Source organism: Molothrus aeneus, chromosome 3 (assembly GCF_037042795.1).
Source record: "Molothrus aeneus isolate 106 chromosome 3, BPBGC_Maene_1.0, whole genome shotgun sequence".
NCBI lineage: Eukaryota > Metazoa > Chordata > Aves > Passeriformes > Icteridae > Molothrus > Molothrus aeneus.
This window is the reverse complement of record NC_089648.1, coordinates 46141743-46168249: the sequence shown is the minus strand read 5'-3', so window position 1 is coordinate 46168249 and position 26507 is coordinate 46141743. Positions and strand designations below refer to the sequence as shown.

At 38.9% G+C, this 26507-nt stretch overlaps 1 protein-coding gene across 1 annotated transcript in view; it reads left to right on the top strand.

Moving 5' to 3' along the window:
* UST (uronyl 2-sulfotransferase) overlaps positions 1-26507 on the top strand; it is a 155696-nt gene that overhangs the window by 34718 nt on the left and 94471 nt on the right. Inside the window, exon 2 of the mRNA XM_066546818.1 lies at positions 21514-21557. Within this exon, the coding sequence (XP_066402915.1) occupies positions 21514-21557 (44 nt within the window). The remainder of the gene's footprint in view (positions 1-21513; positions 21558-26507) is intronic.

Genomic DNA, 26507 nt, shown 5'->3' with positions numbered 1-26507 from the left:
TGGACAGTGCTGGAAGGCTTCTTGCTCTTCTTGATGAGATCTGTACCCCTGTCTCAGCTCTTGTTTGTGAACAAATACTTCTGGGAAAGCATGCAGCTCTGGTGTAAAAATCTTTTGGTATATTTTTGTCAGACATTAGAAAGGAGAATAGTCTTTTTTTTCTTTTCTAAGAAAAAATAGGCATGGTTCGTATGCTCCTGTGTGAGCTACAACAGCCTGAGACATCTCTGTGAGTACAGACTCTGGAAGAGCAAGGATGTCATGATGTAGAATATTACATAGCAAGTGTCATCCAGGTTAGCACAACTAAAAAGTCTGTTATGATCTGTTAATAAAATAATTAGTGTAGAAAATGTCTAAAATGAGTATTTTATCACAGTTGCACTAGTTAGTCATGAAGGTCATGAGGCCTTTATGATGGAAACAGTTGATCATAAAGGTCTTTTCGGTATTGAATGACTTGACTGCACCAGCAGCCAAAATCCACACCTCTTAAAAGAAGCCTCCTGTAGGTCAACTCCAACCTGTAAATTGCCTCTGAGACATACATAAAATAAAAATTGGGAAGTTGACACAAGAGCTGGGCTTACAGAGAAACCCAAATTGTCGTGAGTGATATTAGAAAGAAACTTCAGACTATTTATGTGTCATTGCACCAAAACTTTCTGTGTATCAGTATCCTCATGTCAGGTACAAAACAGTATCTGGAAATATTAGGCAAAAAAGAGCTCTTAATTACATACATTTTTCAAGCTTATGGATTTACTTGAGTGGCCAAGGACAAAGAGAATGTTAATCTATCTTCTAAAGTAAAGTCATTAGATTGGGAACAAATTAGCACATCATCTGTGTGCTCAAGACTTTGAGGATAAGCAACTACCTAAATTCAAAATATATGAAATAGTAACAGCTTGACTTCTACATCTCACTCCAGTATATCCATGTGATCACATTCCACTTTTAATTTGCACACAACTTTTCCTAAGGACTTACTCAGAACTTGGATTATGCTTTTAACATCCCATGATTCTGACATTCAACAGTGATGAGTTCACATAGTTAAATTTTCAGTACTTAAAATAACAAAACAAAGCCACTAAAATAAAAAAAAAAATTGCAACCCCCGAACCAAAACTTCTGTTAATTGAATTCAGATGTCTTGTTTGGAGAATGTTCAATTAAGCACAAGAAAGGATACATTTTAGTTCAGTGAAAAGGTGAGTTTTTAAGTTTTAATTTCTTTATTTCTTTTTGTGTAACTGTGTTTTTTATGTGTCCTGAAAACTGTCTGGGTAGCACAGTATCAAGATTTTGTTTGTGTTTTCTTACTTTACTTTTTTCCTGCTTATTCAAAAGCCAGATAATGTTTTCAGCTCTAATTTCTATGTCATGCTTCACAGGCAGTTTCAAAACAGGTCTTTTGTTTTTACAAGTCTTCATAAATTTGAGATTTTAGAAGGAAAATGTTCAATTGTGTCTTTAGATTGCAGAAAATAATGTAATCTCTAAAAATTCACTTTGACCTTGTTTTTAACATTACTAGATGCCAGAAATGGTATTGGCAATATGAAAATAATGGTTTAGCTGGAGGTGAATAAAAGTGGGTGTTTATTTGTAATAGTGCCATGTGAAGCTGCAGATGCACAATAGTTGAAATATTGGTGATGCTTCCCTCACTGTTTCCATGAAAAGTCGTCACTCTTCATAATTGGTTGTTCTGTTGTCAGCCTGGGAAGATCACTGAGAGCAGGAGGTCTCCTGTGACCACCTGGGCAGTCACTGGGGCAGTCTGATATGCCATCAGGACTGCTGCCAAGGACTAAGGAAGTAACATCAGCAGAGAGCAGATAAGCTGGAGAAACGGGTGCAGGAGACTCTGTTGCATCAGTGATGCAGGGAGCCAGGCTGCCGTCAGCTTCGTCAGGTGCCAGTGTGAGAGCAGTCCCAAGAGAGGCAGAGAGCAGGAGGGTGGGAGAGGAAAGCCTCCCACTGGCTGCCCCAGTGCCCCGCTGGAGGCTGGCATTCGTTCTTGCCTTTGCAGTGGGTGCTCTGGTGGGCAGCTTGCTTTTGTCAGCATTTTTGTGGGTGGTTGGAAGTTGAATGCTCCCAGTCTTCTGGGCCTGGAAGGGAAGATGTTTCTGCCAGTTGTCTGGAAACTTCAGCTGCACAAATGGCACCAAGCTGTAGTTCAGGCAGGATGTTTGTTTGTCTTGAGTTGTTGGAAGAATGTTTTATTGACTGTTCCATAAGCCCAGCAGCCACTGTGTGCATGGATCGCATGCTTCCTGACGCATCTGTACCTTGGCTTGTCCTGAGGGATCTTCCTCGGAGTAGTTGCTGCTGCTGTGACTGCCCATGTGGCTGCTGCAAACATGAGGTGGCAACAGGTCTGAGAGTTACTACACAACCACGGTCCCTCTGTGTGAGACAGAGATCCCTGCAGGCATCTGTGAGCATGGCCAACATTGTTTTCCATGGTGGCCTTGCAAAAGGGTCCCAAGTGGCCAGGCTTGCAAAACTCTGCTGTGGGACTTCCAGCCAGGGCTCCGTGGGGTTTGGCTCCTGCAGGCCCCTTGGAGGAGAGCCTGACAGCTCAACTGGGGACTCCACTTCTGATGTGCAATAGGGAGGCAGGTAAAGCGTTGATAGGACTGTAAGGATGAATTGATGCCCACTTGCCACAGGTTGTTCGCTGGCTGTGATGGGCAGCAAGAGGCTGTTTGGAGATTTAGGTTTGGTTGTATTGCAGCAGAAGGCTGTCAGTCTTAGATATTGCATGATTGGAGTTGTGGTTTGGGGCTTCTCTTTATTGTTATTTCGTTAGAACTGCATTCCTAGCAGTTGAAGAAGGTGCAAAAGTGTCATGATTCAAGTGTTCACTGGAAATGTAACTGGAGGATGGAGTTTACTGAGAGATCAAGTCAGCAGGCCTTCTGTTTAATTTGGCAAAATCTCAGATGCCGTTGAGTGTTTGAATGGCTTTGAATGTTCTCTCTCCCTGTACTGTTTTTCGCTCTTGTTGCTAATCAAATGAATGACTTCCCAAAGGGTCTTTGGGAAGAAGCACGTTAGCAGCACTAGCACAGGTCTCCCACTATATGGCACAGGATGCTCTTATAAGTCAATAAGTATTATTTTTTTAAGTATTTTGCAGAGTAGGAATTTCTTCTAAAGTGAAGGCAGGAGTTTAAATAAAAGCGTGAATTTGAGTTTTTCTAAAAACAGCAATAGGAAGAGAAAGCAAACAGGTTTCATTTTCAGTGCAAGCAAAAAGAAAAATCTCAAAGCAGCTTGTAATCCCTGTGTCTCCTCCACACTGCAAGACTTAAACAGAAGTCTCTGAAGTGAGCAGTTTTCTCAGGATTCCTACTTTCAAAATGCATTGTTTCAATTCAGAGCTGCTACAAATGAAAATGTAGTCAGGAACTGTATCTCGGTGAATTATTTCATATATTATTTCATATATTCATACATTTTAGTTTTGGACTGTCCAAAGATGCATTTTCTGATTTGGTCATTAATTCAAGTTTAAAAACACCATTGTTTCTAGCGTCTCACAGTTTGCTATCAGCCATAAAAACGTTGCTGTTCAAGTGCTTCACACAAAGTGTGGAGAAGCCAGAGGGTGAACGCTGTGTGCTGGGAATAACGGATTTGATGCAACTGTTCAGCACATGGAGGTCGTGGTGAAAGCCACTCATGCAGTGCAAGATGTGGCACTTCCCATGTGGTGCTCAAGAATGGAAAGTGGCACCACTGAGGTGCCTCTCTGGCTGGTCACTGTGGCTGGGTGAGGTGGCTGGAGGCTGCTGCCAGCGTGTCACCAGGCTGCAGAGTGGCACTGGCAGCCCAGTGATACAGGTGCTGTGTTTGCACCCAGGGACAGCTCAGGGCAGGTTTGGAGATCACAGAGGGATGGTCGTGTGCTGGTCTCGGGGGATGCTGAGGGCAGTGAGAGTTTGAAATAGGGTCTAGTTGCTGGGAGTGGCTGTGTTTCTTTCAGGGTGTGCTAGAGTGCAGTAATGCCATTATAATCAGAAACCTAGTAGTGTTTTATAGAAGTAAATTTTCATTACTGTGTTTAGCCCTCAGTCTCCATTAGGACATATTCTTTATTGATGAGAAGCTGAGTATATGGCTGTAATATTTTTCATATACTGTGGTGCTACAGCTATTATGACGTATGTGCATGTTAAGGAAGATGTCTATTAAGGATCAGTACTCTGATTTTGAGCAATATCTGTTTTAGTGCTTAGCAAGGGGAGATGTAGCATTTTGATTATATTTGCAGATCATGCTAAAGCCGAGATACTGTAAGGGCAGAGACACATTTCAGAATAATGTAGAAATAATACATTGACAGTAAATAACAGGTCAGTTGTGGAAAAAAATATGGAATTGCCATACTTGGAGAAAAATAGTTAAAATGCCAAAATTGCATAATGTTCTGGGTTCTAAATGGCATACTAAGAACGGAAGTCAAGTGAAAAACCAGATTGTTTGCCAGATTGCAAGGAAGTAAAAAAGACCATAATTTTAACTGTGTGAAAACAGTGTTATGTTAAATGTGAAGATACTCTTCCATTTGTAACAGCAAAAAAAACTTCTAATCACTGAAGACATCCTAGCTGTGTTTCTGATCTTTTTTACTGCCTTTATGAGTTTCCTGAAAAGTGTGAATTGCCTTCACTTACTTCTGTACTGAAAGCAATTTTTGAGATTGTAAAATGCCTGTTTCTCTGTGATCATTTTAACAGAAACTGTAGTTCATCCAGGATATTGCTCAGCAACTGGGAGGACTAAAACTGCTCTCCCCTTTGTGATCTTGGAGTGACTAAATTGTTCCTAGACCTTAGTTGTACTGTGAAATCACATTTCCCAGCTTTCCCTAACTACTACTAACATACATTGCTGTCCTATTCTGTCTGGGTGAAGTCACTGCTGACTAGCAATGTTAAAGTTCTAGAAACTTTGGAGTTGTCTTTTATTTATGTTGTACACTTACAGATGTATGGGTTTGGAAAGGGTGCCTTGATTGCCTAGTATTTTTGTGTTAATATTGTCAGAATGTTGTACAAAAAGTAAAGTGTCAGAGAAGTCCACCTTGTAACAGCTCAGGTTTCTGCAGGAAATCCCTCTTTCCTTCAAAGGAGAAACTATTCCACGTAACCAAAACTTGCATAGCTGAAAGTTTCCAATGATTTCAGGACTGTCTTCTGGCAGAAATTGTTCTGAATGTTCATGTGGGTTCTGATAATTTGAGAATCTGTTCTGCAGAACGGCTGAGAAATTAGCATCAGGAATAAGTAGCTAGGTAAATGGTGGGTTTCGTTAGTTTTCTCTTTCTGGGTTGTGGGTGTTGTTTTTGGGTTTTTTTGGTTTTTTTTTTGTTTTATTTTTTTGTTTTGTGGCTAGAGCACCATTATCTAATGTGATGAACCTATTTGCTTCTGGTGCATCATCTGCCTTAGCCCAGCAGTGGTACCAGTGTTGCTCAATGAATAGGGTTGGCTCTGTCAAATCCACAACTTGGAGAAACAACTATGGAAGTCCAAAACCTTTGGACACTGTTCATCTTAATATTTGTTTTCTTGTTCATTTGTGCTAAAAGAGGAAAGGGATCCACCTGATGCTGGAATGTTTTACTCCACGTTTCTTGGCACTGATGTGCACTGCCCTTTTCCTCTGCTGGCTCCCAGAGTAACTTTGAATGTGTTTACATTTAAATGTGTCCAAATTACACATCCAGAGAAGATGAACACACTTGATGAAAGGTCTAGAGAAAGTCCTATGAGGAGCATCTAAGGAAACTGACATTGTTTAGCTTGGTGACCTTATCACTTTTCACCTGAAAGAAGGTTGTAGCAAGCTGGGGGTGTTACATCTCTTCTAAGTAACAAGCATCAAGACAAGAGGAAGTGGCCTTAAATTGTGCCAGGATTGGATATTTTAAAAAATTTCTCCACTGAAACAGTAGCATTGGAACAGGCTGCCCAGGGGAGTGGTTGAGTCACCATGCCTGGCAGTATTTAGAAGATGTGTAGATGTGGTGTCTAGGGACATGGTTTAGTAGTGTACTTGGCAGTACTGAGTTAATGGCTAGACTTCATGATCTGAGAGATCTTTTCCAACCAAAATGGTTCTGTGATTCTGCAGTCTCAACCAAGGTTTGTGACTCCTGGGACATTGGCAGTTGTGAACAGTCTCAGACTCTGTAGATGTTTAACTTAAAGGAAATGATCCTGCTGCTGCTGGTAGGACTCCCAGATTTAGCAGTGATGGTGGAAGAGGTTGAGGACATGGCCCGATCCCTTGAAGAACGCTGGCATTTTGCATGAGGTCTAGGCTTTTCCTGGGATCTGTGTACCTGCAGTAGCCCAGGAGGATGCAGCATAAGACTGAGACTTGGCAATGTCAGTGATGAGGTGAAACATATCCATGTTTCTGCTTGTTTGGTTTTTTTTCTTCTCTTGGCGAATTCATAAGGGATGACCTCTGTTAGCTAATAGCTTTCAGGTGTTGTACTTAAAATTTGACTAAGCATTCAGCAAGTGCCATGAGAATACATGGTGAAAATGGATTCTGTCATTCAACTGCATTATAAAAAGGGAGAATATCATCAAAGCTATGGTTTGTTGAGTACAGAAAGAAGCATAAGGCTCTGAAATTTTCTCCTTAACTGAAGCAGGAGTATGCTTACTCTGCTGGCATCCTTCCCAGGCCAAGCAGAAATGCAGTAGCTTAATATGACATGATGAATCAATGCAAAATTCCCTTTCTTCCAGTCAAGATTATATGTAGAATATGATTCCATTATAATAAAGACACACTTCTAAAATAGCAGGTGATATAGAAGGAGAGGAACAATGAACAAACCAAACCCAGAAAGGATATATGAGCACAAAACTGGTCTTCCTAGTTTTGCTGTCAAGCTCTAGAGTTTTTGGTTTTATTAAGGGGGGTGGGATGATGGTATGTGTGTTTCATGCTGTGATTCATGTACCAGGCCATTTGTTTAAAAAACAAAAGTGACACAACCACCTAGGTTTCAACTTGGGATGATGTGTAGGGTTCTCTGTCTTGCTGTTAAATTGTAGTTTTATATACGCCTCATATAGCTGCATATGCAAAATCCTGTTTGTGCTCACTCAATGCATGTTCCAGCTGATGGCACTCTATTTATGCCTCTTCCTTTAAGTTTCCATGATCTAAAATGGCACTATATTACAGGGTTCCTTTGGAGCTAAATGCATTGCTTGTTTACGTGCCAATGAAAGAGTCAAGAGTGTATGAGTTTATAAAGTCCTGGACTTGAATAAATGAATAGTAAACTTTTGGGGATGTTGGAAACATCATGTGTTGTAGTTAATAGTGAAGTTAGTGAGTGCTGGGCCCTACATGAGTGTGTCAGAAGGCTGTATCCTCTTTCCAAAGAGGTGCTAATCTTAAGGCTCAGTCCTGCAAGCATTGCTGGTGCAGACCTTATTTTATAATATCAGCTCCTCTTATGTCTTTCCAAGAGCTATTACTGGTTACTATTACAAAAGTAACCCATCACGGGACTTTTATAATGGTTCACTTCTATTATGCTTACAAAATACATCAACAATGATTTGTATTTAAGGATGACTGAAGACAAAATTGCTATTAGAGATGTTTGAAATGATGACACTGTTTTGTCTCATTCGAGGGAGGATTGCAAAGAAGGGAAGGAAAGCTGCCTGGCATGGGAGTAGGAGCTCTGGGCCCAGTCAAGTCATTTGAAGCACTTTATTGCTTGTGCCTTGGCTACGAACTCAAGTCTCAGCCTGAGTAAATACACTGGTGTCTTCTGAAATACAAGTATGGGTAATCCCAGTGCCCTGGCATTTTGTCAAGTCTTCCACCTCAGTTTTTACCTTCTTAAAGTTCCATATTCAGCTTTCTAATTTTCAATAATTTAGGCTGGTATATTTTCCATGTCAGGAATATGTCTAGGGCTGGATTGTCTGTTTTATCTGTTTGTTCTAATTTTATTAAAAAATAATGTGCTGTTTTTGAAAAGGCAACTAGGGGAATTACTTTTTTTCTTAGAGTTTGACAAAAATTCTGGAGGACTCTTGATTGTTAAATAATGTAATACAGTGGAAACTGCTGTGGTAAACGAGAAGAAAACAGTGGAGACCTCTTTAACAGCTTGTGTGAAGCTGCAGTGGCAGCAGAGAGGAGGTATTTTCACAGCTGTATTTTGTTTGGAGTTAGGGGAGCCGAGGAGCTGACACTGGCTGACCATAGCATGAGAGCTGCCGATAGCGGATCCATAAGGATGTCAAGACTTGGAACAAAATGACTTGTGGTAGGAAGTCTGAGATGAATTTTTGAGGTCTAAAGAGGAAAGTAATGCCACAAAAGTCCTGACACGTGTCCCAAAGCCTAGAGAGTAGTCAGGCCAAAAGACACGGAAGCCCAGAGCAAACTGCTGCAGCTTTGCTGAGAGGGTATTTCATGTTCATGTCAGGGTAGAAAATTGCTGTGGCAGTGCAGTCCACTGGATGTGCCCTTTTAGAGTGCGGAGGTTGTGATCAGATGGAAACAAATTTGGTGTTGGCATTATACTGATTTTTGGTTTTTTTTTTTTTTTAAAGAATCTTTCCCAGAGGAGTCTATTCATAGGGTAGAGTTCCTTATTCTTCAGAAGGTAGCTCCATCTTTGAATCAGAGGTCAGGACAACTTAGAGAAGTGTTAAATTCTCTGTGAATAACTAATGCCAGAACTGCAGGCGCCATCCCCATAACTGCTTGTGTGTTCTCATGGCTTTTACACTGCAGAGCATTTTTTTCTATGTCTGGTGATGCTAGGTTCCTTAATTTTTAGGTACCTGGCTTTAAACCGCAAGAATTAAAAAACCCCACACCAGCAAAGAACCCAGTAAAAAATACAAAAAAAGATCACCAAACAAAACCTGTGAGCAGTGAACACTTGAATACACGGAATGAGATTTGACTTTGGTTCTGCAGTGCTTGTGTGAATACATTTCCTGAGTGAAGACTGCATCCTAGATGGGCTTACTTAGGAGATGTCAGTTTTGCAATCTGTTGTTGCCTGGGGAACTCAATAATTTAACTTCAGAGTTACTTGCTACCAATTACAGGAATACTTAGAGAACCTAATCTGTAAAGGGACAGAAATCCAATGAGAAGGAAGACAAAGCCATAAGAAAATAATGAGTGAGATCTGGACATTCTTGCCATGTAAGAATGCTTTTACTTAAGAAAATACATAACTTGCAAGTGTGAATTGATCTGTAATTGTATGTAAGTTTGTATTTAAGCTTCTAATGTGCTGAAAATCACAACTCTAACTTTGTAATAGGAGAGAGGATGTTTCTTGTGTTACATTTGTATATGATTTTTTTGTGTTCTTCTTCATCCTTGGGGATACAAATGAGAGGACACATTTTTTGGTTAATATTTTAAATATATTCTATATAAATAGTAGTTAATAACAACCTTTTCCTAGTACCACAGTTGCTGTTGACAGTTAGATAGCATTAAACAGTAGACTGGCTTAGCTCTAGAAGGTCTTCAAGCTTTTTTTAAATGTAATACAATATAAACAACTCTTTAGATTATATTTCTCTAGGTAGATTTCCCTATCTTTTTTTATGTCATCTTTCAGAGAAATGTAGAATCCAATGCAGAATAAAGGACAAAGGATTGCATTTTTCATGTATCTGAACATTGATTTCAGTATGCTGCAATTTCTTTACTTTCTATCTCAGCCAAACTCAGTGGAAAATTGTAGAAATTAAATACTCCTGCTGAAGTTACCTTGTGAAATGTAGAATAACACCACTCTGCCTGCTGTATGATTAGAACAAGAAGCCTATTCTAACCTTTCAGCAAAAATTAAAAAGCATTGTCATAAAGTTCTGGCATTAGAAAATCATTTTTACTCTTAAAAGGTTGACAAGCATGTCCTTAAAATGTTACGCCATACGTAATACAATAGTATCTATTATAATAGTATATTATATTATAATATATAATATATTCTATTATTATAGAATATATTATAATAGTATATATACATTATATATATACTATTATATAGTATATATAATAATATATACTATATAATAGTATATATACATAATATAATAGTATTATAATATTATTATTTAATAATATTATTAAATAATAGTATATATACATAATATTTTAATATTATTATAATATTATAATTATAATATTATAATTATAATTATAATAGTTATATATTATATAACTATTATAATAGTTATATAATTATTATATAATTATATAACTATATATTATAGTTATATAATATATAATATTATATAACTATATTATATTATAATAAAAATAGTTCTATTATAATAGTATATATACATAATATAATAGTGTATCTATCATACATAATATAATAGTATATCTAATTTATAGTGGTCTGTAGGATGTGACAATGTGAATACCTTTGCTATCACTTTTGAAACAACTAATTTAATGTTGTATAGAAATCTCCGAACCACTGAAGCAAAGCAGAGGTTGTTGCTTCTATATATATTTAGATATTTAGCTAGTTATATGTAGATATAGTAAAAAAAAATTACTTTCATGCCTGTTTACATTGACAAGTTGAATTTAGATAATGACTACTGTATTGTCATAGTTTACATGGCACAGATGTTTTTCATATATTTTAAGATGTCTCTTGTAAGAAACATTGTCTGCAGGAGGGCTGGTGAGTGGCAGTTAGAGCTCTATTAAACTGCCACATCTTAGTGGTGACATCCTGATGTGGTTCTCCAAGCTAAATAAAACACAGGAAAATGATATAAAAAGAAAGAGCACGCCTAGGTAATTGTTACCAGTAGTGAATGTTTGCAACTCAGAGTTCATGAGTGCGGTCAAAGCATCCAAGAGTAGTCCTAAGTAAACAGTCATTCCAGTGAGTGCAAATACATTTTAGATCGTCTTAGTTGCCTTAGCAAGTTTGAGCTCTTCTCTGTTAGGTTAGGAGTAAATATATAAAGTGAAAATCTTTCCACCATAGCTAGAGAGCACAAGAGGAATAAAACTGATTTGAAGACTTGTGTGGAGGCTGATGACAGTTGGTCTGCTTCTGTAGTTTTATGGCACTGCTAGAAGTTTAGTTAGCTTTTCCACATAATGATGTCAATGCAGAACCTGCCATTGCTGACACTTTCACAATGCTGTTTTAGTCATTGGAGAGCTTAAGGCAGCAAGAATTAATCAGTACATCTGAAAACTTGTCTTCTAAGGGTTTTCACTCAAACTTTTGAAAATTGAAAGATACAAAATGCCTATCAAAAAATGGATAGCCAAACTTTTGCTGTTTCAAATTGGTATGTGTTTGTATTTACTGTTGGATATGCCTGAGTTGATGAAACTCATGAGGGCTGTGTAGTGTCTTTCACACAGGTAAGCCTGGTTTATACATAGTGGGTCCTCAGCTGCAGTAATGATGACACTAATGATTAGATTTTGAAGAGCAAAACAATTAATTCCTTTTTTTTTCATAGGGCATCCTACCAAATGTTTACAAATCAGTCTATCATCCACTCATACATAAATGGGTAGAAATCTTATTTAAGATCATGAGAAATGAGGCTAAAGGCAGAAAAGGTAATATTTCTAGACATAAATGATAAGGTTTGTGCTGGAGTCTTGCAGTGCCTTGTAGAGGAAGAAAGTACTTCCTGAAATACTGACTTGTAAGTCACCTATTAAGCTACCTTTTAAGTTACCTTTTAAGTTACCGAAGTCTGTGTAACAAAAAGATTCTTCTCAGTAAAGGGTGAAATCTAAAGTGGAACTTATGTATTGCAAGGGTTTGGAATGGCAAGAATGGGGTTAATCCTCTACTTTTACAGTTGCAGGAGATGAAAGGGTGCTGAAATACAAAGGCAGGTTTAAGTCTAGTGCAATCCACTTTGCTTGCTAAATCTCATCCTTTGTTTTTGAATGTGCAGTTTCTTTACAGAAATTCTAAAAATACAATACTCCTTCACTGAGAAGTCTTTGTGTCACTCAAATGCATCTGTTTGAGGCTGGGGTAGGGAGGAGTTAAAATGTCTTAATGAATAGAAGCTGGATAGTGTGAAAAATGAGTAGTTTGGCCAAAGGATTTCTAGTAATGGAAAATATTTCTATTAAATCATGTTGAAGTCTCGAAAGCCATCTGAAGCTGTAGTATTTTATTTAGTAGAGATTAATAAAATTTTATGCTAATGTGTCATAAAGAAGAAATAGCTCATTTAGGTACATTATGTTCCTTATCTGACCTACTTATATGCTCCATTTTGCAGTTATAGGCATCTTAACAGACTTGGCAAGAAATGCTGCTTCTAATTTTGTGTCTCTTAAGACCTTGGAGGATGGGAAGTTAATAATGATTAAACAATTTGTAATTTTTTTTTCTTTTTTAATTCTGTATTCAGAAAAGAAAGCAATACAAAGATAGCTGCTTCTTACATAGCATGTTCTTGCTTTTCAGGAGACATATAAGTATATGGTAGAGTTGTACAATGGTTCTCCTGTGGCATAAAAAACTGGTTAGGAGGAAAAGGAGACAGACTTGTAAAAAGGCTCTTTTTAAAAATTTTAATTTGTACGTTTTAAAATCAGATACTAAAAGAACCTGAATTATGGAGAAAGTAAAAAACAGACATACAGCTCAATCTTGTCAGGCTACCTCATGTGGGGGGTCTATTTTCCTAAATGCAGCTGCCTCTGCAAAGATGTGTGACAAAATCATAGCAACTATATGACTCAGATGTAGTGAGAAGCACACGCAAGGAAAACTCATTTGGCTTCAGCACAATAAAAATATGAATAATTCTTTTAGAGATCTATGTGACCAATATTCTGTGAAGCGTGTTCATTTTTTCTCTGCTAGGAAGGTGCTGCTGGGGTCAGACCACAGACCTAGGCAGCTTCTCGGAAATGTGCCTCCAGGGACAGGAACTTCAAACCAAACACCCAACAAACCACTCCTTCTGGATAGCATTTGCAGTGTAGTTCTTAATAATACTAATAATAGTAATAAAAGTCTTCCTTGAATAACTGGTGACTTGCCAGCTGGGTGTTTTCCAACATTCATTGACTTGCTGTTTGCCAAGATTGCCTGTGCAGGGGGAAAGGACAGAAATATATCTGCAAAAATGCAGCAGACAGGAGTAAAGCTTGCAAGTTGGGTTAAGTTTTATTATTTAAACTCTTGTCTCTGGAAAAACATCATGTGAAAGAGCAGAGCTGATGTCTGGCACTGATGTAAGAGGAAACTCTTGACTGGTATCATCTGAGAAAGTGTCTGGTCAGATACAGATGCCCTGGAGTTTGTAGCCTGAGTGGCAGAGTGAAGTGAGACTGAGAGGCCTTGCACTTGACAAGGTCTTCATTGAAGCTTCATCATTATGTACTATGTCCATCCCTCAGCCTCAGTGTCATCACTTTGGTAAGGGGAGCCTTGTAAAGACAAGGTTCATCTGTGGAGTTGCAGTCCTGTAGCTCAGCTGTGTAGAGAGAGGGAGGTCTCCTGTGTTGGCTGTGCTGTTCCCTGTGTGGCAGAATGTGTGCACTGAAAGGGGAAGTACCGTGGCCGTGCCACCATCACTCCCATGGAGTTTCTTCCTCTGCATCATGCATGTATTTCCCCTCTGCTGTGCCTGCATTCTGCACAGCACTGGGGAAAGCAGTTTTCTCTGAAGAAGTCAAATGGCTTGCAAATATTAATGCAGTTATCTCTCACTTGGGAGGAAAAGGAGAAAATTGAGTCATCCTAAGTCTTAAAAAGTTTTGTCATGCAACAATCAATTAAAATGAACTTCTTACCAAGCTAGTGGAACTATCTCTATACATTCAGCTGGAGTGGAACGATCTTCCTGAAAAACTTTCACAGAGTGCTCAAAGAAATCCAAAGGAAGGGAACTGATTTTCACCTCCCATCATGGCTCTTTTCTGCAGTTTGCACTTAGTTTCCATTCTGCTTTTATGAAGATGTTGCCCTTTTCCAAGTTCAAATTTGTATGCTTGTTTTTACTGGATTGTATCTTGTATTTTCAGACCATTGCTTTAAAGGATCAGTATGTTTCTGTAGTCCTCAGAGTTTCAGCAGATTTTAAGTCCCTTCATTTGTATTGTTATCAAATTTGATACCGGTGCTCTTTAATGCATCTTTCAAGTAATGGATGAGAATATTGAGTAATAGGATCCAGAAGAACACTCAAGGGAAGTTTGCCTGATTAAAAACAAACAAAAAAAAGGAGTTAATCATTAAAAAGAAATATTGCTGGAATAGGACCTGGCTTAATTTGCCTGTTGGCTCTAAAGCAGCATGATAACACCTGGGTCATTGCTGGCAGATGCTTGATTAATTTCCTCTTAGGTATCTTCAGTGCTGTCCAGTCTTCATCCCCTGATTGTGGCAACGTTTTTCTGTTTCCAGTTTAAGAGTGTTGGGTTTTGATAGCTAATTTCAGAGAATTTTCTTTCAGCCATATTTTGAGTCATTCAATCCCTGTTAATACTCAGATAGTTGTTACTGCAGCCTTCTGCAGGCAGATTCCCAAGAATGCTACCTGGATGTCATGGAGTCAAGCTTATTTACAACTGTCAGATGTTTCTAACTACTCTCTAACTTGCTGTTTTCTGCTCTACTCTGATCATTTTTGTGTTCAGCCATAATAATTTCATACAGTGTCCATTATTATTCTCACATTGTCCAGCTAAGAAATGAAGTCAGAGACCAGTGTTTGTCTGTGTTATTTCAGTGGATGGCAGTTCAGCTGTTGAACTGTGATCTTTTCCCAACTTGCCCCTTTAAATTTTCAACAGGTTTGTTGGTGGCTGTGTAGCTGTAGGTATTCTTTGACCACACATCTCGAGAGATTTTTTTTTTCCCTCAGGAACACCTGTGTGTATTTATAGAACTGACTCTGCATTTAGTTAAGGTAAGTCTTGCTGAGGGAATTAAGAAAAGAATAGAAGTCATTACAAAATATTTGGCACATTTTTTGACAGAAGATAAAATAAAAATATTTGGTGAGAAAAAAAAGGACACCATATTTATATATATCTGTGCCCACTTGCTCTGTGATAACAGAATTCTGAATTTAAGAACTATCTGAAAAGTAGACTGAAGTTAGCAACAAGTTAATGGGTCTTTGAAGTGCATTTAGTAAAGAGCTGCTAGGCCACAAAGATAGATCACAGTCTTTGTTTACATAGCAAAATGAATTAAAATAAAATTGCAGTAGTTTGGCTTAATGGCACCTTTTTTTTTTGTCATTAGGTTTTCTCTGCAGTGTCTCAGTAGAGCTGTATATGTGCTTTTCCTTTGTGTGCAGGAAAGTACCTGGTGGGGCTGTTTTATTTATTGATTAAATGTTATTTTTTCCCCCTTCCTTCCCCCAGTATTAATAAAGCAGTTTATTGACAAAACATTCAAATGAAACGCCTGTCTGTACATTTTTAAATGCTCACAATTCAGAGAGGCTCTGTGATTTTGGAGTAGCTTTGCCTTCTGCAGTCTCCTTTCTTTGCAAGAGGAGGGCCATCTAATGGGTATTATATCCTATACTGTTTTAGAACCTCCTGTTATTCAAACCCTTCATATCCTGTGTTCCAGTGGTACTTTCATATATAACATATATGCAGAATTGTCAGTAAGTTTTTGAAAACTCTCCTTAAATGTGCCAGTTTCTCTCCTAATTGTGTTAGAAGTAAAAAACTTGTAGGTAATCAAATATGAATTATATAATGATGAGGATGAATGATATAATTTCTAGGGTTCAGGTCACTGGTTAATAAAGCAAAATAGTTATTTTAGTCATGTTCCAGCTTTTTTCCTTTATTGTGTGCAGTGATGTAGAGTGAAATGAATGTGGACTTGGTGCTGGTTTGGTTTTGTTTTTTTGGCTGTAGGTTGGCTTTTGTTGTTGTGGTTAGTTGGTTTTATTGAATATATTATTTTTAAAATAACCAAAATTATTTTGAAGGCAAGAAAAGAAGAAAAAAAATCCATTCTGAAATGCTTTAAAAAATAAAGTTTACTTTAACTATTTTGTGGTTAAAAATGAAAATTTTTAGAGGAGGATAGTCTTGCACAGAGGAAGCCAGTTATAGGTATGCAGCTTTTTACATATAATGGAAGAAAGGACAATAAATCACTTTGTATTCCAGTGCAGAATGGTCAGTGGGGTTTTGCTATGTTTTGCTGTGTTTATGTTCTCTGTCCACCTCTGTGAAAACTTTCCTTTGTGAAAGCTGGTGTGGCTGTGCTACCTCAGCATTAGCAGTGTTTTTCCTCTTAGGTTTGATTTGAGCTGTGGGCAACATCATTCTGCTCATCTGCTAGTTTTCAAGTTCTAGTTCTTAACTCCCTTCCTGCCTTTGGACCACAGAGGGCTCCAAGACATGATGACTAAGAAAATCATATTGTTTCAGATGTAGAAATATCCATGAAATTTCTAAGTGTGTCCGCTGCTTAATTGGGAGGGAAAAAGAATAAAGAAGGAAGCACAGCAGAATTTATCATCTTCTGATAACTCACTGGCACTTCAGTTTATTTTGAAGGTGCAGCTCTTAATGATTAGAGGGGCTTGGTGGGGAAATTATTCTTCAGGGTCTGACCTCCAGACTAGAAGACTCCTCAGGCAACTGTTAAACTGTTCCTTTCCTTTAAACATCAGAGGGCCTAAGGGATTGTTTGCCAGTAGAGGTTGTATTGGCGCCTGGAAGCTTGAGGTGGTGACCAAGTGAAAAGAACAAAGAAGGATTTTCACAAGACGAATTAAATTTGGCCTTAGCTGGGTCCCAGCTCCCTTAGGCTGCTGCTTGTGATTCCCTACAAGGGAAAACCTTGCTCCAGAAAAATAATCCAAGCTCCACATTTTCAGTGTTGGCTTTCTCTCCTGATCTTTACACAGTTCTTTCTATGGGATATCTGAACTGTTCAAGTAGAGTCACACTGTTTCAGTTGCTATCAAAGGGTCTTCAGTTCATGCCTAAGTCCGTTTACTTCTATTCCTGTACTCTCCGGTATTTTTTGAAAAGGTGTTTTTCCAGAATTGCAGTTACTTTCATTATCTGTGGTTCTGAACTGTACACAGCAATATTTGTCCTTAATCCTGGTTGACTGACCATCTTTCTCGCTTTAAACTTGGCTTGTTTCAAGCAAAACCCCCACACTTCAGTGATTCCAAGAAGAAAGGAACATAACCACAAGGTTTCCCCAAAGATTTTGCATACAGCTGATTCACTTAACCTCAAAGATAATGAATTATGGAAAAGTCTGGACTGCCTCCATGTATTCAACATTTTCTATACTAAAGCTGACTCTTTTTTTTTATCCTTTCTGGCAGAGTGTGGAGGAGACATGTTCAGCCAGCCCAAGTGTTTGTGGAATGTGTAATACCACTTGTTTTGAGACTTGATTATTTTGTCTGACTTGTTTCTAATGCCTTAGACTTTTGTGCTATTACAGGAAGGCAGAAAATTTCCTTTTTGAAGAGTAAATACTCCAAGGGGAAAAAAACCAAAACAGAAAAACGAAAATAATCTTGTTAGCAGAAAAAAAGCAATGATGCCTTTATTAAAGCTTTATTAAAGGAGTTGGAAGAAGTTATCCTAATAATTTAATGCCATCGGTTGCTTTGGGGCAATGGACAAGGTTCTTAGTGAGGAAAGATGATTCTCTCTTCTATCACTTTACCTTTTCTACCACAAAAAGCCTCTTCTCTTCTTGTGGCATGTAGTGACATCAAGCACATGTTGTCTGTGCCATGGCATATAAAAGTTGTAAAATAATGTTCTCCATCTTATATAGGAATGGATACCAAAAGCATTGTACCTAACCTCAAATGTTTATTACAATTGCATTAACAAGCCTAAGTCTGATTTTTACTGTGCAATGCTCCTACTATGTCAGCTGTTAGTAGCTGGTAGTTCATGGATTGGCTTTACCTTGTACTTTCCAGTGGTTGCGGTTTCTATAATGCTGAATTTTTCTTCTGTTTTTAAACTAACCTAATTTGATATGTATTGTCTGAAAAGTGGCCCTATGTGTAAAAGTGGCACCCTGTTTAAGTTTTTAAAACTTGCAAACACCCATCCTGGTAGTAATGCTTAATAAGATTTTCATGACCTCTTGTGTTAGAAAGTCATCCTCTTTCTTTCAGGCCTTTTGCATAGATGCACGTTTTTCATTATTACATTTCTGAATGCATTATGGTTCCTGTAGTGTGGCCCCATTTTTGCAGACAGAGGGAAAGCAAGCTGAGATCTGTAATTCAGTGATCAGTGAGGGCACTGCTGGGCTTCATGGGGTTAAGGAGCTGGCTGGTGTAGCTCACAGGCTGCTGCTGCACTCCATTGCAGCTGGATTTGTGGAGTTATTTTAGTGTATTTTGCTTAGTGTATGGTATAAATCATGCAGCAAAGGGTTTTGCTTTTATTACTGAAAAAAAATTCACAATTAAAACTTGAACCCAAAAGAATTCAGAATGTTAAATTGATGTGGCAACCTGTGGACACTGAGATTGACTCTGGCTCAGGTGCCTGGGGAGCAGAAGGAGGAGCTGTGCCATGGGACAGTAGCCAGCTCTGCACATGGAGTCTGGGGCAGTGCAGAGCAGTGGGGGCTGGCTGCAGCTGTCTCCAGCTTTCCTTCCTCTGCTCCTTGTGAGTAATTCTGACCAGGTTTCAAATCGATACTCAGTTTCCTTCTTCACTTGTGTTGCCCTGGCAATTAGTTTCTGTCAGTTTGTAGCTTCTGAATTTGAGCAAGCAACTGCTGTGAAAACAACTATTCTAAAATGGCCTATAATTCTGCTATTGTCTTGTAAGTGGGTACAGTAGTAACTAGACTGTGCTGTGAAAAAACAACATTTTGATTACTGAAATCAAATCTACAAGGCATATGTTCAAAGCTAGAGATATTTCCATGTCGTTTTGATAATTTGAAAATTTCCAAGGAAGGAGAATGCAGTCTCCATACTAAGAACATCCATTACTGACACAGAGAGGTGAAATTAGTTATAAGCTCTTTAATTTTATGAAATATCTCAAAAAAGTTTCTGTGATATAATTCTGACACTCTTGATGCTGCACTATAAGATGCTGTGTAAACTCCTGACTAGTAATTCAAGTCCTTCTGTACTGTGAAATGGGCTGTGATAGGTGATTGGTAAAGATAGTTAATACATATGTAATTAATATTCCTTTTTATTTAGGTAAGCATAAATTGCATTTGTTTTGGGGAGACACGAGAAAAAACTGCTACTCCTGTTACCACTTTAAAACCAATTATGAAACTTAAGTTTTGCTAATTTTTTTTTAAATTAGTAGCTTTCATCTAATGTTTATGACTTCTCTAGTGTGATAGCTTGCTTAGACAACAAACATCACTTTTTTGTTAGGTATCAAAATGAAACAATTTTCCTGACACAATGAGAAAACTGTAAGGAATGTTTATATCAATAAGTGTCAATCTTTCTGCTTGCCAAATTGCAAAGAGGAGAAAGCTGCTGCAAACGAGCAACAGCCTGGTTCTACAGGAAAGGTAAATTCCGAATGAGAAGTTTTCCTTGCTCTCATCCCAGATTAAGTGGGAGGAGAAATGCTTGAAAATGCTTATTTTCAATTCTATGTCACTGTGTGTGGAGTAGCTACTGTAAGAGAAAACCAGACTGCCAACTCTTTTAGCAGTCTGGGAGCTGAATTTCTTCCCTAGCAATCAGAATCATATGAGAGGGATGGATAAAGAAATTGTCCTGAATGTAGGGCATCAGCCATATTATCTATGGCATTAAATTAAGTCACTGGATTGTTCAAAGGGTGGGTATTTGTGTCAAATGTATAGAGAGATGAGTTTCTGGTATGCTTCAGAAGATGATCTGTGATTTCAGAGTACCATAAAAAAGTTACTGTTCAGGCTTTTTTAGTTGCACGGACTCTTGCAAGATCAAGGTACATACATCTGTAAAAATGTACTTGGGGTATTGGGACTTCCCTTTAGATGAGTTGGAAGCCTTTTGACTGAAATTTTCGTGGCTTTGTAACGTGCTGGAAAAGCAGAAAGCAAAGTACTTCAGAGAAGTAATCCCAATTTCTTGTTGCACACAGAAATTCTTCATGCTGTGGCAGTGGTGGTGATCTGCAGGCTCTCTCACCCCAAGATGATGTGATCCAGGTGGTGGCTGCCTCTCCCAAGAGTCCAGCAAAGGGAATGGTGGCTCTTCCATTTCCAGCCCCTTGCTTTTCCTGCTGAAACCAGCCCCCAGCACTGGTGTGGGTGCTATTGAATATTCCACACTAAAGCTTCACCTCCTTTTTCTGTAACTGTAACACTCAGACGCAGACACCTCTGGGAGGCAGGTTTTGGCACTTGGAGAAACGAGGGATTTGGCCAGATCGTAAAGAAAAAAGCCGTTTGGTTCTGAATTATGCTTTATCCCACTAACCTGTGTTCCTGTTGCCTATTCAATGCCCCAGGAGCTCATGAGCAGAACAAGCTTTTTAAAGTCCTCTTCCATGTGCCTTTAGGATGTCTAGTAGGTACTTGTAAAACTAATTCTCATGCTCCATACTGATGTATGGTTAGAGCAGAGGTATTTTTTTCTGTCTTTGGTAGGATCATGACTGAGAGGAGAGGCATGTATGGCCCAAGGGGAAATTTTAGGCTTGCTGCAAGGTTTCATTATCCGCTGGAAGGTGTTGGGAAAGCACATGATTAATACTTTTAGGGTATTAAAATAGAGAAGGGTTTGGGAGGTACAGTCACAGAAGATAGCTTATGTGTGTGGGGGATTGTTTACTTTATGTATCAGTGTGTGTTTGTGAGGAAGAGGTAAAAAGTCTGAAATTGTTATCTTTTTATTGTAGCTAAGAAGGGTGAACTTGTTTAGAAGCCTTTTTTTTTTTTCCCCTGAAGCTTTTTGTCTGAATTTAGCAAACATCTTGAAAAGGCAGGTGCAATTACATGAGAATACCACTCCCATTTGATCAGTGCCGTTTAGGAACAAAAAAGTAGCTTGGAGGTTGGGAAAAATACAGTTAGAAGTGAGAGAAGTTAATGCTTGTCAGTTCAATCAGACCAAAATTTGATAAAGGCCTTTGATACCTTGATACTTTGATACTTGATTATTTAAGAAAACTTTTTGAAGTTAACCATGCTCACTTGCTCAAAATGTACAAGGATGCAGCTGGCAATTTTTTGTCATACAAATAATTGAATACTGATTGATTCATTAAAGCTACCTTGGGGCGTGTAATTTTTTTTGTAAAATGGCAATGTGCATCTAATGTATTACAAATGTAGTCAAATAGATTATTTGTTAATCAAAAATTAAAGCAGAGGGAATTTATTTTCCTTGAATTATTTGACACCACAAAACTTGTGGGATAGAGATGTACTGGTTCCATGAATTGGAAAGTTTGGAAGTTGCTTTGGATGGCTTTTGTTTATCTCCATCCTTCTTATTTTTGTAGGAAATTCCACTTATCTGGATGACCACGGACCACCACCTCAAAAGGTAAGCTGCTGTTATTTTGTATTTGCTTTATCCTTACTTAGTTGGCTTTTGTTTTTGACTCATCATATGTTTACTTGTGTGCCAAGCAACTCTGCTGAGTTTACATCAACAGAACGTGGCCTTTCTCACTTTTTACCCCCCAGGTGTTTTCAGATGTTTGTAAGTACCTTTGGCTAAGATGCATTAAGCTAATGGAATTTTTCTCATTGAGTCAAGGGAAACAGGGATTTAGTGGTTTTATCTGTCAGGACTTTCATGCAAAAAACCAAGACACCGCAGTTGTAACTCACCTGGCAGGTGAAGATGGCCTTTGGCTGGCAGCATTTTCTGGAACATGGGTTCTGCTGCAAAAACAATACTTGAAGCAGGTCAGTAGGATAAATTTAATGAATGTGAGTCATGAGCCCTTGTTTAGGAATAAGGTTCACTGTTCCTATCATATGAGACTGTGCTGCATAAGCTTTTCCCTTGTGTCATTTTGGCATCTCATGACATTTCAGTTTAGGAAGGGCACTGTGATAGTTTCTTCAAGAGGAACAAAGTGGAAATAGGCCTTTAGGGTCTCCTGATTTGTTTTTCTTTGTTTTACCCTGTGTTGGTTTGTTCTCTAAACAGATTTGTTACTATATTATGCCTGTCTTTCCAGCCTGTTAGAGTTCCTTTTGCACATTGCAGACCTGTACTGAAAGGGCAGATTATCTCACCTTTGTGGCTCACCATGGATGCTAGTGCAGCAGGTGACAGTGAATAGTTAGAGAGAAGGGGGGTGGGTGTGAGGAGCCACTACCTCTGATTGTAGGTTGTAGCCCTCCCTCATCTCTGTTCAGCTGACCATGAAGTCACATCCTGAGCCGCAGGTCTTGAGTTGAAGTGATCAACCACATGTGTGCACCTCTGTGGTGAAACAGTTGGCTTCTGATCAGCAGGAGGAGGATAATGTGGAAAGCAATTCCACTTAGCTTAGTTATTAGTGAAAACTGACAGCAATCTGGCTTTCTTCACCTTTTTTCTGGGCAACAAAATCTGCAATTTTCAGCTGATATGTTAGTGTTTGTACTTGTTAAAGTTCAGATGGCTCAGTTGGAGGAATGATGTACATTTGATTTTCTTCCTGTCAACAAAAATTACTCGGTTACAAAAGCAAATGGATGTAGGCAGAAGTGACAAAATCAACCCATTATGTTTATCATTGCAAACTGAGATAGGGCACAGGTATTTGAAGGCCAGGAGTACAGCAGGCTGCATGAAATAAAGAATTATGTTTGTTGTGTCTCCACAGCGAGCACTCTGCTTTGAAGACAATGCAAAGCAATGCTCATTACAATGTAATGAGCATTTCTCAATGCTCATTACAAACCTGTATTTCTCATGCTTGTATTAGCATTCAGAAATGCCAGGCTGTTCGAGTAAGGAAAAGGCTTCCATCTAGATAAGAGTTTTTAACCTTGAAAACTTTATTCAGATTTTGGTACTTTTTCTTCAGGAATTTTGCATTACTAATTAATGGTGCTGTGGATGGGATCCATACTCCAATGGGCAGTAGCAATTGGACAGATTTATCCAACCCATGGGCAGCCATTGGACAGATTTATCCAACTTTTCTGTCTACACTGTGAAAATATCTTTTGCCTGTCTAAACATGTAGTTTTGGGCCATGTTCACACAGCCTCATCCAGCTGCGGCTCAGTTGTCTGTAGAAAGGCCAGCTGAATAGATACCTACACCTTGATTGGTTGGGTAGACACTCTTTGATTAGCCACCTACAGTCAGTAAAGTTTTGGGCTTCCTCTGTAATCATCCTCACTCCTGGAAACTTGATGAAAAGCTCAGCAGAGTAACAGGCTGTATAGGATTGTGTAAGTTAAAAGCATTTTGCTTTTTGAAGTATTTGCCTGTTTTAGAAAAACATTTTGATCATCACTTGGACAAACCTGCTTATTCTTTAGTGACTTGGGTTTTTGTTTTGTTTTTTATTCCTCTGATCAAAATATGGGTGGGGATTGATAGATTCCCAGATAATTCCTGGTATTTGCTTGGGGTCCTGTTTTGAACTACGATGCTCTTGCTTTGTAAGTCTCATGCATTGCACTTTTGGCTAAGTGCAGTTATTTACCCTCTTACAGCTTCATATCTGAACTGTGAACTTTGGGTGTGAGTGAAATTCACTGTAATTGTCATTATTTTCCAAGTAGCCTCCATTCACATGATTTGATAACTGCCTTTGTTTAAACTAACAGATGGTTAAGGCCTATGCATGCTTTAATTGAACATACTAAAAGGCATCAGAAGAAATAAATTCTGACTCCAACATTTAAAATATTTCATTATAAAATGCTTGAAAGCTAGAAGTGGAGATAATGAACAACAGTGCATTGCCTGAGGTTGAAATGATTGGTAGCTAATGTGGGCAGTGTGTAGTTAGCTGTAGGGGAAGGCCACCAGCAGTTGATACGCACTGGACCGTAGCTGTTTTGCAGAGTACATTCCAGTGTTTGTAGGAAATCATATTAGTTTTGGCTCTTTGTCATGGCTAGGTGCCAGAGGTTTGGGTTTTTTTTAAATACGCATGTGGGTTTTTTTTTTCCCAGTGGAAGAACTGAAAATAGCACTTGTTCTCTGAATAAGGAATTAGCATCATCACATTTCAGGAGAACAGGGTACTGGTCTGTTTTTATCAGATAAAGGTGGCAGCAGCAATTTTCTCAGTGCAAGCAAAGAATGAAAGCCTGGCTCACTTCTGTGCCTAAGCATTGCTGGTGTGGTTCTGATTCTTCTTGAAGACCAGGTGAGACAGCTTTTATGGTGTTTCCCATAAAAGGTTTACTTTACAAGTAAAGGTTTACTTGCCTCTTGAAGATTATCAGTGGTTATCCTTGCCAGTGATACAAAGGTAATGTGTCTAGGTGTGGTGGTTTGATCCTGGCTGGAGGCCAGGCACCCACCAAAGCCTCTCTGTCTCTCCCATCCTCAACTAGACAGGAGAGAGAAAATATAGCAGAAGGCTCATAAGCTAAGGACAAGCAGAGGTCACTCACCAATTATAGTCACAGGCAAAACATTCACCTTGGAGAAATTAATTGAATTTGCTGCCAATCAAAATCAGAGTAGGATAATGAGAAGTAAAACAAATCTTAAAATACCTTTCCCCCACCTCTCTTCCCTTCCAAGCTTAACTTTATTCCCAATTCCCTATCTCTTCCCTAGCAGCACAGGGAAACAGGAGTGGGGATTAGAAACATGTTGCTGCCTCTGCTTCCTCCTCAGGGAGAGGAGGCCTTCCCCCTCTCCAGTGCACAATCCTTCCCAGGGGAGACAGTTCTCCATGAACTTCTCCAGCGTGAGTCCTTGCCACAGGTTTCAGTTCTTTGTGAACTGCTTGAATGTGGATTCCTTCCACAGGGTGCAGTTCTTCAGGAGCAGACTGATCCAGCCAGCATAGGTCCCCCATGGAGTCACTAAGTCCTGCTGAGAAACCTGTTCTTCTCTCCATGAGTCAACATGTCCTTCCAGGAACCTCCATGGGTTACAGGTGGAACTGTGCTCCTCTGTGGACCTCCATGGGCTCCAGGGGCACAGCTGCTGCACCATGGTCTTCACAATGGGCTGCAGGGGACTCTCATCTTGGGCACCTGGAGCGTCTCCCCCCCCCCCTCTTTCTTCATGTTACCTGGGTGACTGCAGGGCTGTTCCTCTCACACATTCTCATGTCTCTTTTCTCTGGTCACAAATTACTTCTGCGCAATATTATTTTTTCCTTTTTAAAGATATGTTATATCAGAGACAGTACCTACCATTCCTGATTGGCTTGGCCTTGGCCAGCAGGGTCTGTCTAGGAGGCAGCAGGGTGTTGGTTTCATTGGACATGGGAGAAACTTCTGGCAGCTTCTCACAGAAGCCACTCCTGTCATCCCCTCAACCGTAGCAGAACTTTGCCATGAATACCCAATACACAAACATGGGCCACTCTTCTTTGGTCCTTAGGCACCAAAGACTTCAGAGGATGGTCTAATCCTAGACTTTTCATGAGTTCTGAGACAGATCTGTGTGTGCTTCTCTGCAGGTAGATGCAACCTCCAGTAGCCCTAGCACACCTCTGGTGTTTCTGGTGCTAGTATGTGGCAGATAGAAAAGGAATGCAGTAAGCCAAACAGCCACTGCTGGTGGTTCTACACTGCCAGTGAAAGTTGACTCTTACCTATTTCAAATCTCTATCACACTTCCTCCTGGCTTTTTTTTCGATAAGTGTCTGAAAGGGTAAATTTTAAAAGATTTGCTAAGTGATCATTTGTTTATCCTTTTTCTCTAGATTGGTGTTTAGGTGAGGCCTTTAAGATGATGCTAGCTTGTTTTTTGAAAACACATTTGAAATGGATGTGCATTAATGGCTGATTATGTTCACTGGATATATTTCATGTCTGAGTATTTCTGCAAATAAAGTGGGTGTATTTTGTTCCAGTATTTAGACCAGCTATTTCCTTATCAAATTCTCCCAAGATTTTTTTCTTCCATCCAAGATGGTGAAACTGGCCTTAGAGGACAAATGATACAAATTTTATCAGACCTACAGTTGTTCTAGATTGAAAGCTTTTCCCTGAGAACTTGGCAAGAGCATCAAGATATGTCCCTCTTTCAGTAGAGATGACATATATATTTGTGGGGGAGCTGTGCACATAGCTTACAGATAAACTACACTGAAGTAGTCTATTCTCCTTTTCTTGATGTTTTTCCCTTGGGTTGCCTATCATGGACCCAGTGTATCTTTTGGCAGCTGTTTAGGTGTCAGCAAGACACTATGCTTAGCATGTGGGACAGTGTTTCAAAGCTTTAAATGAATACAAAAATGGATGGGGGTCAGCATCAGGTCAAAATTAAATAAGAGACATACACAAAATTAATTTTATCTAATTTTATTGATTTAAAGCTGGAAAGTGATAAGTACTCTTTTCACCA